We start from the raw sequence: 14,012 nt of genomic DNA, 5'->3' as shown, positions 1-14,012 counted from the left end.
TTAAATTATATTCTGAATGTATATTGGAAACAGATATAGTATAGAGATAAGTAATTTGAAACAATTTAATTATAATTTAAAAAGCACAGTGATTAATACGAGTACTTTATTTTCATAATATTAAATATTTGAACACGATTTCAACTACATAAAAATCCTGAATATATTTATCAAGTTCTATATATCAACCTTCTTTGAGAAGAACGAGTCTTAATTAACGTGTTAATTACGAAGAAAATAGATATAATCGGTCGTACGTAACCAATCGAAAGTAGTTTATTACAAATCACGCCATGATAACCTCTCGTGCAAGGCCTTTCGAAAGATGCTTCGTTAATTGAAATGGAGAAAAAAAGAAGAAAAAAAACGATGAATGTTCGGCACAATGACACCAGTGGATAAACGCGGAGTGAAGAACAAAATTTATGTATCACAGAGTTATAATTAAGAGTTATATATGAAATACACTTTGTAAATTCGAAATTTTTCTGAATTTTAAGGTTATGATACGCTTACGATATATTTTGTTATAACGAGTCAATATTCGCGAAAATTTTACTTAGATATTCAGAGACAATATTCGTTGAATTCACAACACAAAACAAATATTACAAAATTTCAAAAAACTAATTTAAATTTTCAATGTTCAAAATGTACATATTCATTATCCATAGATAATATTCATTGATCAATTAAAAGTACAAAAACTTCAATATTACTATTTAACCTAATTAATTTGTAATGCATAATATATTGATGTGAGTCAATATAAGATTCAAATATATTCATTATCCACATATAATATTCACTGTTTAATTTACAATACAAAATAATAAATTATCATAAAATTCACCTCAAAATTTAAGATACACTATCTATAGACAATATTTATTGACTAATTCAACACAAAACAAATACTATTTACACAAAACAAAAACTAATTTCAAAATTTTTTAAAACAATTTAAACTTAGCCAATTCTTATTGCACAATATTAATTGTAATAATAAATCATTATCAGATTTAAGATATACACTTATTATTACCTGACAATAATATCACTATTAATAACTCACAATTTATAAAGTAAAACAAAACTAACCTCAAAGCTAACTAATCTACCTATTACAAACATAATCCGATAAACCAACATTCCACGCGAAATAAATAAGAAGATAATACCAATTATTCACAAGAAGCATCGAGATAAAATAAGAATGAGGAACAACGACAGTTTAAAACTGGATCAAACCACGAGAAACACGAAAGGGTGTGTAGCAACAGGTATTACACGGCAAGTAACCTAAAGGCTAAGCGACTCACGGAGAGGAATGTAGAGGGCAGCCAAGCCTTTCGAGGGTAATTTATTTAAACAACGGCCTATCTACACGTCTATCGGATACCTAGTCTCGCGTTGGTTCGCTGATAAATCTCTTTCTCTCCGCTCTTCGTGGTGTGTCGGTATACCTTTTTTTTTTTCCTCGTCTGCGAAACGGCTACAAAAGGGGTGTGTATCCGCGAGCAGGAGAACGCTTGTTAGTAACTTGGGTGAAATAAGCTATGTCTGACAACAGACGATCCTTTTCTACTTGAGCCTAGTTACTTTCTATTTTGTGTCTCTTTATATTATACGGTACAACGTTGTTGCAACATTTATAATGGAATGGCATTTAATATAATATAAAAATTATTTAAAATAATATAAATTGAAATTAATATATTCAATACTAAATATAAACGATATCATTTGATATTTTAATTGCACAAATCTTGCAACAATATAACAAGAAGTAAAAAAATCTCATTTTCCTTATTTCAGAAATTCAATACCAGTTAAGTCATCTCGATGCAAATCTTACGTAACACAAGTTGGGTTTTCTTCAATGTAGCAACATAGAAAATTAATGGAAATATTTTTGACTGTATAATTGAACAAATTCAATCATTCGATCTTCATATAAATTTACGAAATGCGTGTTAATAATGCAGATACCTCATATAAATAAAATTATAAGTAAAATCAAATACGAAATATAATAAAAGTCTATTTAGAAACCGATCATTTTTAATAACTTCGACATCAATTTTGTTAGGTTAGGTTTGGTCCTCTGAATTATAAGCGACAAAGGAGTTTGGCACGACTTGTAAAAGGCGACTTAACGTCTCACGGTCACCGGTTGAACGAGGATAAAAGCTGTATCACGAATAAATCCGGCGGCCGTACGTCTTCTCGAAGATTAGATCGCCATATCCGGCGTGACTCGATGCGATGCGCTGCACCGCTGGATTTTCGATAATAAAACGACAGGATCGCGATCGTTAATCTCGTAAAAGGAAGCGGTTACCGTTAGATGCGTCCACCGAAGTGCATCGTTTCTTTTCTATCGGCCGAGTCGAGTGTCGTTTCTACGCCCGTGACACTTTTCACTCCAAGTACTCTTTTCGTCGTTGTACGTACACTTCCTGTTCGCCGTACATGAATCGTCAATGGGCCTTTAGCAGAGAATATTTACATGCATTCCATGAATTTTTACATGCAATTGTGATTAGTGCTTGGTTGAAAAGTACAGTCAACCGCGAAAATATATCTTATAGATGAAAATTTTTAATTATTTATAATTTTGTAATTTTTTTATAAGCAATTTATTTTTCGAAAAATCTCTTTGAGAAATCGATTAAATTTTTTTATTTAGAAATATTTGTTCTCTATTTTTCAAGTACAGGATAATGGAGCACTTAAAATAGAAGTTTTGGAGTTTAATTTTTTTTCTGTTCACTATTTAAAAAAATAGAAATACTTGAAGAATTGTCTTCATTTCTTGGAAATGATATTCCTAATTAATAAAAAAATTATTCCATATATAACTAATGTATAATACTCTATCGTATTTCACACAATAAATTTCATAGAAAACAGAAATATCTTTGGTTTTAATAACACAATTTATTAATTTATTAATTGAATTTGCGTATATGATATATGAAAACTTTAATGACTAACTGTAATTTGAGTATAGAATTTTATTAGATGGAATTGAAGTTCCATATAATGATATAGTCTTAATATATTCAAATTTTTTTTCTAAATTTCTTTTTCCAATAAATTTATCGATGATGTTATTTCTAATATGTACTTCGAAATTTTTTTATTCCCATATTTTAATTGCCTTGTGGAAACCTATTCTTAAATATGCTATAACTATTGTAATTAAAATATTAATTCGATAGGAATAATAGATGTATATATAATTAAATTTCTATTCTAATAAAAACATAATCATATTGTTAATAGTAATTTTATCACTTGAGTGTTTTTTAAAGTAGTAATTACTAAAGTGAAACTCATTATTTTTCAGAATATGTTATTTCTAATTTAAATTTAACTTTAATTAATATAAAATATAAAAATTCTTTCTTAATTAAACATAAATAAGATTATAATAAATGGAATAATATATTACGTGAAATTTATTTAAAAATAATTAACAATAATTAACAAAAAATTCCTTCACGTTTTACTCGAACGTAAAATAATTTTAAAAAATAAAAAAAAAAAACTGTCCAACAGATAAAAGCTCTTACTTAACGACGATAACCAATCTCTCTATAATCCAGTTTAAAAATCCATGGAAAAAACCGATTGGCTGGAAGAAAGTGACTGTGCCGTGTTTCCCGCGCCATTTACACATAGGCAATATGGCCGAGTGAGGTTAGAAATTTAGTTGCCTCGTATTTGCTTTGAACGATGTAATGAGCGTGCATCTTTCGAGTTTGCAAGAGATGTGTTGAACTTAACGTTAAAGTTCATGCACCATGCGACTCCTAATCCTGTGAGAAAGTTGTCTCGGGTCTAATAAACTTAGGTTATAATTTTTCGATCTTATCGATCGTGGCCTGAATTCCTCGCAGGACTCCTTGTTTTACCCCTGTTGGATATATCTGAATCTTGTATCGACGAAGGTAAAGAGAAAGAAAAAAAAAAGAAAAATACGAAAATTGCTTACCCCTTTATCAGATGATAAAAATGCTTTCACTCGTTCCAAGATCTCGTTCCAACGTTTAATATTTTAGCGTAATAAATCACGCGTTAATAAATCATGCGTAGTATTTGTGTTTAGATATCGTATCTTTTAGCACGATAAGTATTTTCGTATCCAAGTATATTGTCATAATTTAAATGGCACGAACGTATGGGCGACAGTCACAGCAAATCGATCGTAAATTAAATTAAGCTGTATGGAAAAATGGTTGGGGCAAAGGTATGCAAGATGACATAATTAAATGGTGTTATTTATTTCGCAAGTGGACGTAAAGGTATGAAGATCGATAAAGGTTGATTATTTAAACCGAAATCTTATATTCTTCGAGTGATAGTAACCATAACCTCAATATCGATTTTTCCCGATAAACGCATTTTTTCACTTCTCTCTTCTCATTCTCGATAATATTCTATTTATCCAGTTTCATTAATGATTGATTTTATATGATGAATTATTTTTGGAATTTTCTTCTACTTTTATTAATATAATATTTTAATACTTATCGACATTTCGTGCAAATATTATTTTGAAATGAATATTTATTTCATTAATCGATTATTATATTATATTTCAATTAAATAAAGTGTAAATATTTTATTTACAGATCAAATCCGAGTGTAAATAGCAAGTATTTAAAATTAACTTATGATTCAGGCATTATCTTCAATTTGCTTATTATAAATATTTGCTTATGGAAACATTTAATCTCTCGATATATTTATTTTAACTTTATTCCAAATTTCTTTCGGCTCAGCAAAAAGTAACATTAGCAAAAGTAACAACAGACGATCGAAGCAACATTGTCCCATTGTAACGAGCACACTGCAAGCACTATTTACCGACCGTCCATATCACGTAAACATATTATGTACTATTATCATCGTATATATAGCTAAAAATATTCGTCGCTAAAACATTCGTTAAATTGTGCACAGTCGACTATCAAACTCGTTATACATTCGTGTAAACATGTTTCGACAAAGAGATGTGTGTTTAAAGAGGGTAATAAATGCGTGTATTCTAATGCGTTTCATCGTCGGAACATCTGCGACGCGCGCATGATTCAATGTCGCTTGCCATCGTTTGCAATCATAATAAAAAGTGTCGACGCATGCGCGAAATTTATGAAGATACGCGGGACTTTTGATTTAAGCAGCGGCATTCGAACAGCCACTCTCGATCTCTTCACTTCTGATAGAAAATTTTTATCGTTGCTCAACTAATGAAAAATTATGATTTATTTTTTTCTTTTTTACTAATAAAAATATAATTTTTATGTCAGTTAATGGCTATAATATAATGTTTAAATTAATTTAACGCTTATATCCAATTTTTTTATTTCGATAAAAAATAAATCTCTAGTAATAAAATTGTAATTTTGAGATATAGATTTGTAGAAATAAATATAATAGAAAAATAATGATGATCCAATTTTGAATAATTTTTATATATAATATTTAGGGAAGATAACAAATTTTAAATTTAATTTTAAGTAAATGATATTTAAGTATTGATATAAATCAGAGAGTTAACATTGATTTTATATTCACATAACTTATTTACCAAATAAATTTATACAAAATCTTGATAAAAATGAAGTAATTCCTGACTTGAAAATAAGTCGAAATATGTAATAAAATAACACAAATAAAATTAATTTTTTTTTAAATTTTAGTACGTCAGTCGATAATTAAATCAATCCCTAATAAGATATCCAAATATTTGAATAATTAAAAAAAGATATATATTTTCAAAGATATTTGCGAATAATCCGATTCCACGTTACGTAAAATGAAACATTACTTCCAGAATGATAATGAAGAAGGTCGCAAATATTAAATATTTTTTTCGAGAGAGACATCTTAACAACCTACTGATAATTCTCTAAAAAAAGAAGAAAAGAATCAACGGAGAAAAAGTAAGAAATATGACTGAATTAGAATTGAAGAAGATAATTCCACATTCCTCGAATAATATTTAAATACTTAATTAACTTTTTCATTGCGAGAAAAAGAAAGTTGTCAACGATTTAAAACACATTTTACACGTACGAAATACATTCAAAATATATATATATATGAAAGCAAAATGACTAAAAGATGGACTAATTCAAAACATATACTCCATCTTTCTTATCCAATCCACCCAAAATTAAATTTCAAAAACAAGATAACTAAATTTCTTCTAACAAAAAAAAGAAAAAAAAGAAAAAAGATGGACTAATATTCAAAATATATTCCAATCTCTCTCCAAATCTCCAATTTAATTTCAATATAATTCCATCTTTCTCCGATTATCCAATCCATCCAAAATTAAATTTCAAAAACAACAAGATAACTAAATTTCTCGACGTAACAAAAAAAAAGAAAAAAAATGAACTAATATTCAAAATATATCCCAATCTCTCTCCAAATCTCCAATTTAATTTCAATATAAACGCAAGACAGTATTTATAAATTTTTCAACATAATTCAAAACATATACTCCATCTTTCTTATCCAATCCATCCAAAATTAAATTTCAAAAACAACAAGATAACTAAATTTCTCGATGTAACAAAAAAAAAAAAGAAAAAAGATAACTAATATTCAAAATATATCTTTCCCAATCTCTCTCCAAATCTCCAATTTAATTTCAATATAAACGCAAGGCAGTGTTTATAAATTTTTCAACATAATTCAAAACATATACTCCATCTTTCTTATCCAATCCATCCAAAATTAAATTTCAAAAACAGCAAGATAACTAAATTTCTCGACGTAACAAAAAAAAAAAAAGAAAAAAGATGGACTAATATTCAAAATATATCTCTCTCCAAACCTCCAATTTAATTTCAATATAAACGCAAGGCAGTATTTATAAATTTTTCAACATAATTCAAAACATATATTCCATCATTATCCAATCCATCCAAAATTAAATTTCAAAAACAACAAGATAACTAAATTTCTCAATGTAACAAAAAAAAAAAAAAAGAAAAAAGATGGACTAATATTCAAAATATATCCCAATCTCTCTCCAAATCTCCAATTTAATTTCAATATAAACGCAAAGCAGTGTTTATAAATTTTTCAATTTTTTTTTTTTTTTTTTTAATTCAAAACATATACTCCATTATTATCCAATCCATCCAAAATTAAATTTCAAAAACAACAAGATAACTAAATTTCTCGACATAATAAAAAAAAAAAAAAAGAAAAAAGATGGACTAAATAAAATATTCAAAATATATCCCAATCTCTCTCCAAACCCAATTTAATTTCAATATAAAGGCAGTGTTTATAAATTTTTCAACGTAAAAGGAATAAAAAGATGGACTTGATTATTTCAAGATAAATAATTTCGCGAAGGGGGAATGCGTTCCACGTTCCATCCTTGCGAATTTCGTTACGTAAAAGAGACGTATCGCCGAGTCGAAGGAATGAGAAAAAGGGGAAAAGGAAGAACACGAGCACAAGAGGACGATGCATTGAGAAGGCGGTGTTTTGGCCGAACAGATTTGTATTCATAAAGAATGCAAGGACGATGAATGAAGCAATGCCGCGTTTTGTCACTGCGCGATTTCACGAAGGAGCAGGAGGAGGAGGAGGAGGAGGAGGAGGAGGAGGAGCAGGAGGAGGAGGAGGAGGAGGAGGAGGAGGAGGAGGAGGAGGAGGAGGAGCAGGAGGAGGAGGAGGAGGAGGAGGAGGAGGAGGAGGAGGAGGAGGAGGAGGAGGAGGAGGAGGAGGAGGAGGAGGAGGAGGAGGAGGAAGGAACGCAACAACTCGCGGCCGATTTCTCCGTGACATTGGCCTCATCTCCTCCTCGTGCTATTGTTTTTGCACGAAATCAACGTGAAATTATTAATAACCCAATCGAACGACCCAGGCAAGGTTATCGTCGAATGGACGAAGACGAAGACGACGACGACGACGACTACGACGACGGTCACGACGGCCAGTTTCAATATTAAATCGCACGTAAATGAAGAAACTTGAGCTGCTTTGTATCGCGAAACGGTCAATAATCTGCTCTTTCTTCTCTCTCTCTCTTCCTCGATAAATTTATTACGTTTATTACGTTTATTGGCGAAGAAGAAGAATTTGTAAATTTCTTATCGGTCGAGCTTTTCGAAAATTTCTCTTTCGAAAGATTTTTTGAAAAATAGTTGGATATAGTTTTGAGGGTTAATATGGAAGGAGATAATAGTAGTTTTATCGTTAATTCGTTAATTAAGTTATAAATTATATTTAATGTAACTTGGAATGAATGTAATGAAATACGAGGAAAATTATTCTATTTGAACAGAATAATAGAATAATTTCCATACGATTTTTCGAACAATTCCATTTTTGAACAATTAATTTATTCTTAAATATAAAAAAATTTGCAGAATAATTTCCATATGATTTTTGATTCTCAGCAAATTATATTTAACATGGAATGAAATACGAGGAAAATTATTCCATTTGAACAATTAATTTATTCTTAAATATAAAAAAATTTGCAGAATAATTTCCATATGATTCTCAATAAATTATATTTAACATGGAATGAATGTAATGAAATACGAAGAAAATTATTTCACTTGAACAATTAATTTATTCTTAAATATAAAAAAATTTGCAAAATAATTTCCATACGATTTTTGATTCTCAACAAATTATATTTAACATGGAATGAATGTAATGAAATACGAATACGAAAATTATTCCATTTGAACAATTAATTTATTTTTAAATATAAAAAAATTTGCAGAATAATTTCCATACGACTTTTGATTCTCAGCAAATTATATTTAACATGAATGAAATACGAGGAAAATTATTCCATTTGAACAATTAATTTATTCTTAAATATAAAAAAATTTGCAAAATAATTTCCATACGATTCTCAGCAAATTATATTTAACATCGAATGAAATACGAAGAAAATTATTTCGTTTTTGAACAATTAATTTATTTATAATATAAAAAAATTTGCAGAATAATTTCCATACGATTCTCAGCAAATTATTATATCATATTTAACATGGAATGAAAATTATTCCATTTTTGAATAATTTATTCTTAAATATAAACTTTGCAAAATAATTTCCATGCGACTTTTGATTCTCAGTTTTAATTCTTTAAATTTTTTTTTTCTTAAACTGTACATATATATATGGAAGATGGATTTGGAAATCGTTTATCTCTTTAAATAATATTATCTTTCTTTTTAAACAGTTAGTCATTTCTTATAAAAGAATCGTATCGCTTATTCCATTTTAATCTCGAAGGCGAAGGATCATTTTAACTTTAATCACGATTTATCGAGCATGATTTATCGAAAATATTCTTCGATATTATAAATTGGGTTTAAGAGATATTCGAAGAAGATTCATTTGAACAGGATATGCCTGTAAATGTATATATCCAACGATTACGTATTTTTGTGATAATATTTATTATTGTAAAAGAAGATTAAACGCGATTAAATAAAAATTTTTCGAGAAACGCGCATCGACGTGCTATGCTATTATTAGAAAATTCTAGCACTCATTTTCCACATCGAGATCGTTGTAATAATAATACTATTTGGAGTGAGGAGGAGGAGGAGGCAATTATCGGTACGTTATCGGTATTTCTTGCATTCGCTCGGCAATAAATCTGCACAATTATCTCGAAGCACCAAGTGCTTCCACGCTCGCTCGAAGAAGAAAAGAAGAATTCGTTCATTCATTGTCAGCTGTCGGGGAGCACTGATGACTAACTGCCATATGGAAAATTCTATGAATACTTCATTATTACTGAACTGGGCAAATATATATATATATATAATTTGAACATAAGTCTATCTAATTTATTAATTATATAATTAACGATAGATTTACAACAAATTTTAAACAAATTAAACTTAAAATTCAAATGAACTAAATTCAAAATAAACTAAATTCAAATGAATTAAATTCAAAATAAACTAAATTCAAATCGTAAAAATGTTCGAACAACAACTAAATATAATTTTTATCATATATATATATATATATATATATAATTTGAACACAAGTTTAATTTATTAATTATATAATTAACGATAGATTTACAACAAATTTTAAACAAATTAAACTTAAAATTCAAATGAACTAAATTCAAATAAACTAAGTTCAAAATAAACTAAATTCAAATCGTAAAAATGTTCGAACAACAACTAAATATAATTTTTATCATATATATATATATATATATATATATATATATATATATATATATATATATATAGTTTGAACATAAGTCTATTAATTATATAATTAACGATAGATTTACAACAAATTTTAAACAAATTAAACTTAAAATTCAAATGAACTAAATTCAAATAAACTAAGTTCAAAATAAACTAAATTCAAATCGTAAAAATGTTCGAACAACAACTAAATATAATTTTTATCATATATATATATATATAGTTTGAACACAAGTCTAATTTATTAATTATATAATTAACGATAGATTTACAACAAATTTTAAACAAATTAAACTTAAAATTCAAATGAACTAAATTCAAATAAACTAAGTTCAAAATAAACTAAATTCAAATAAACTAAGTTCAAAATAAACTAAATTCAAATCGTAAAAATGTTCGAACAACAACTAAATATAATTTTTATCTTATGTACGCTGTGCAAATTTTGAAAAGAAATAAATTATCTTCTTTCGCGAAAAAAGATAATTTTTTCGCGATAATTTAGTGAATTTTTTTTTTCTCAAACTTTCTGTTCAAATGAATTTTTCTGCGTATATTGATTTTCAGTCAAATTTCGTGATTTTGAAATTTGAACAAGTTGTCGATTAAAAATGAACGAATTAATCGAATTAATGATCGAATAATAAGAAAAGGTTGATAAGAATCAGTCAAGAAAATTGAATAGAAGATAAAATAAATATGAATGTTATTTTCCAGTTGTAACCTAATAAGTCACTAGGGTAAACGATCTAGTTATCCCTAGTTATCTTAATGTCTCCGCAACAATTAACTAACATCGAGAGATACGAAAGATTTGTATTACATTGTGAACGTAAACTTTCAATAATCTTTTCCAAATATAGAAAATATCACTAAGAATATTATTTTAGAAAAATATTTCACAGATGTAAAGGGAAAAAGAAAATATATACAAAGAGAGAAAACATCCATATTACGAAGAATAAATAAAACGACTTTATTTATTATCGGAATTTCATAATAATATCAAGTAAACAAGAAAACAAAAATTTTCTTTTCGAAAGATAAAAACGTACGTGGAAGAATAATCGGACACTCTTTGCAAAACAAGAAAAAAAAAAGTAATCGATTCTTAAAACACTTTCTCAAAAATAAATATACCTTATGCAATTACAAATCTTTTAACACGAAACAAAAATCCAAATCTACCAATCTAACATCCTATACACAAATTAAATCTTCAAACAACAAACAAAAAGTATCTTCAAACCCTTCAACCTGCTATAAATTAATAAAAACACCTATAAAACCACTAATAAAACCTATATATTACACAATTATTCAAATCTTGATAAAGGAAGAAAAAAAAAAATCTCCTTCGAACCATTCAACCTCTCTCTCTCTCTCTCTCTCTCTGGAAATTCCTTCGCAATCCTCTCTATCCTACCTTATTAATAAAAACATCTATAAAACCACTAATAAAAACGCTAATAAAACACCATAACCTATATATTACACAATTGTTCAAATCTTGATAAAGGAAGAAAAAAAAAATCTCCTTCCATTCAAACTCTTTCTCTCTCTCTCTCTCTCTCTCTCTCTCTCTCTCTCTCTCTCTCTCTCTGGAAATTCCTTCGCAATCCTCTCCATCCTACCTTATTAATAAAAACACCTATAAAACCACTAATAAAAACGCTAATAAAACACCATAACCTATATATTACACAATTGTTCAAATCTTGATAAAGAAAGAAAAAAAAAAAATCTCCTTCGAACTATTCAATCTCTCTCTCTCTCTCTCTCTCTCTCTCTCTCTCTCTCTCTCTCTGGAAATTCCTTCGCAATCCTCTCTATTTTACCTTATTAATAAAAATACCTATAAAACCACTAATAAAAACGCTAATAAAACACCATAACCTATATATTACACAATTGTTCAAATCTTGATAAAGGAAGAAAAAAAAACCATTCAATCTCTCTCTCTCTCTCTCTCTCTCTCTCTGGAAATTCCTTCGCAATCCTCTCTATTCATGGTACAAATTACTGAAAATCTCGTTACATACCAGAATGAAGCGAAATTACGAGTGGACTCGGCGGCGGGAACGGATGGATACTCGTTTCGAGCGGTACACGCTGCTTCCATGCACACGCTCCTTTACACGTAAATACTTTTATCGCGTGCTCGAGACGATGCGGTTCAGAGTCGAGATCCAGAGTGGAGCTGCAACCGAATACAGCCGCTTCGCTCGCGATATTTTCGGTGTCAAGGTGTACCAGAATCGATCATCCTTCGTTGTTCTTTTTTTTTTTTTTCCTTTTCCTTTTCCTTTTTCCTTCCTCCACCGGCTTACCTCTTCGCGTAAAACTTTCGTAAACTTTTCGTAAACTCGTTTCATTCATCCGATCGCAAGGGGAATAACCCGGTTAATAACACAAATAATATCCCGAAAAATTCGGATTCGAATGTATTCGAATGATCGACCGAGACCGATTGTTACCGATCGAGCATAATAGTTAACAGAGTGGAACCGAAAAGGGAGGGGAGAGATTCTGTTTTTCCTTCCCTCGATGCGTTTGGCGATTTTTGATCGAAAGAAAAAATTGCTTACGCGCGATATATATTGATTTATTTACGAACGTTAATTCTTGGTATCAATTATTTTTAAAAATTGTTCGTGATTGTTCTTTTCGTTTATTTCGCGAATAAAAATTGAGCGAAAAGAGAAGAAAAATTATTATCTTTCGAGATAATATTTTAAGCCTTTGATATAAATGTAGATATATTATCAAGTATGATATATGATATATATATGATATAAATTGATGTAAATTTTGTAAATTTAAATTGAAAATTTTAGAGACAATTGTAACGAGAGAAAGGAGAAATGCTGAAAGTTATACGCGATACGATATGAAGAGCGGACTAAATATAAATGTACGAGTTGGTAGATATGGACGTTTAATTTCAGAACAAATAAATTTATCTACGTTTCTACGTATCTTTTTTGATACACCGAGATAAGTCAATGGATGTCAATGTAAATGAGCGAGATGTCACGCTCAATGTTAATGTTAATATCGACATTATTGTAATCGATAATCTTACTTTCACTTTGTACAATTTAATGCAATATTAAATTTTATTAACTTTCTTTAAGTTGCAATTCTTTTCTTTCTTTCTTTTTTTTTATAAAATTCGAAATTTGTATCAAAGTAAAAAAATAAGAAAAATTTTATTACGAAATAATTAACCATCTTGGTAATTAAATAATTAATTAGTTAAAAAATCAAACTTAATATGCTTTTAAAATATGTCATATTGTAGTTAAATTTTCAAAACAATACGTATTTTTCTTTATATTCCTATTTTTAATTTATTTCGCGTAGAAATTATTTGATTATTCATCGAAGTTAAATATAGGTTAAAATAAATAAGTGCTAAAGGTAGAAACAATGGCTCTGTAAAAAAAATAAAAGTAAAAACTTCTCCCTTGTGAATCACGTATCCACGTCGAAGATCGTCGATAAAAAATTTATTAATTTATCAAATACGACTTACGTATCCTCCAAGAAACAATTATCGGTAATTCGAATTAAGAAACAGAAGTATTCACCATTGAATGGCCATTCATTTGCTCGGTCGGTGTTTTCGACTCGAACGTCGTCGATATTTCTTCCGTGTGCGTCATAATCGTGGCGAAATCAATGGGAACCAGATCGAAGTAAACCTCGTTGTAAACCTCAATGAAGATTCTTTTTTTCGCGTCGAATCTTTCTCATTTTTATCCTCACA

The 14,012-nt window shown here is 28.5% G+C and overlaps 1 protein-coding gene and 1 long non-coding RNA gene across 5 annotated transcripts in view; one reads left to right on the top strand and one right to left on the bottom strand.

Annotated features, from left to right (window-relative positions):
- LOC100578066 (glycogen-binding subunit 76A) overlaps nt 1–14,012 on the bottom strand; it is a 74,867-nt gene that overhangs the window by 33,660 nt on the left and 27,195 nt on the right. Inside the window, exon 1 of one of the 3 annotated variants that reach the window (XM_006558590.3) lies at nt 13,834–13,959. The exons of 1 other annotated variant lie outside the window; for it this stretch is intronic. In XM_006558590.3, coding sequence (XP_006558653.1) covers nt 13,834–13,908 — 75 coding nt within the window. In that variant the 5' untranslated portion in view covers nt 13,909–13,959. Of the gene's footprint in view, nt 1–13,833; nt 13,960–14,012 lie in introns of those variants that run through there. One more of the 3 variants, XM_006558588.3, reaches the window with a different exon arrangement.
- Nucleotides 1,365–2,794, top strand: LOC113219207. Of its 2 annotated transcripts, none has more exons than XR_003305979.1 (3): nt 1,365–1,506; nt 1,819–2,013; nt 2,093–2,794. It is a non-coding gene; the product is annotated as an uncharacterized LOC113219207 (long non-coding RNA). The 2 variants fall into 2 exon arrangements; XR_003305978.1 differs by having other exon boundaries at nt 1,365–1,632.

This window comes from Apis mellifera, linkage group LG1 (genome assembly GCF_003254395.2).
Source record: "Apis mellifera strain DH4 linkage group LG1, Amel_HAv3.1, whole genome shotgun sequence".
NCBI lineage: Eukaryota > Metazoa > Arthropoda > Insecta > Hymenoptera > Apidae > Apis > Apis mellifera.
This window is presented reverse-complemented; position numbering and strand designations above follow the sequence as displayed.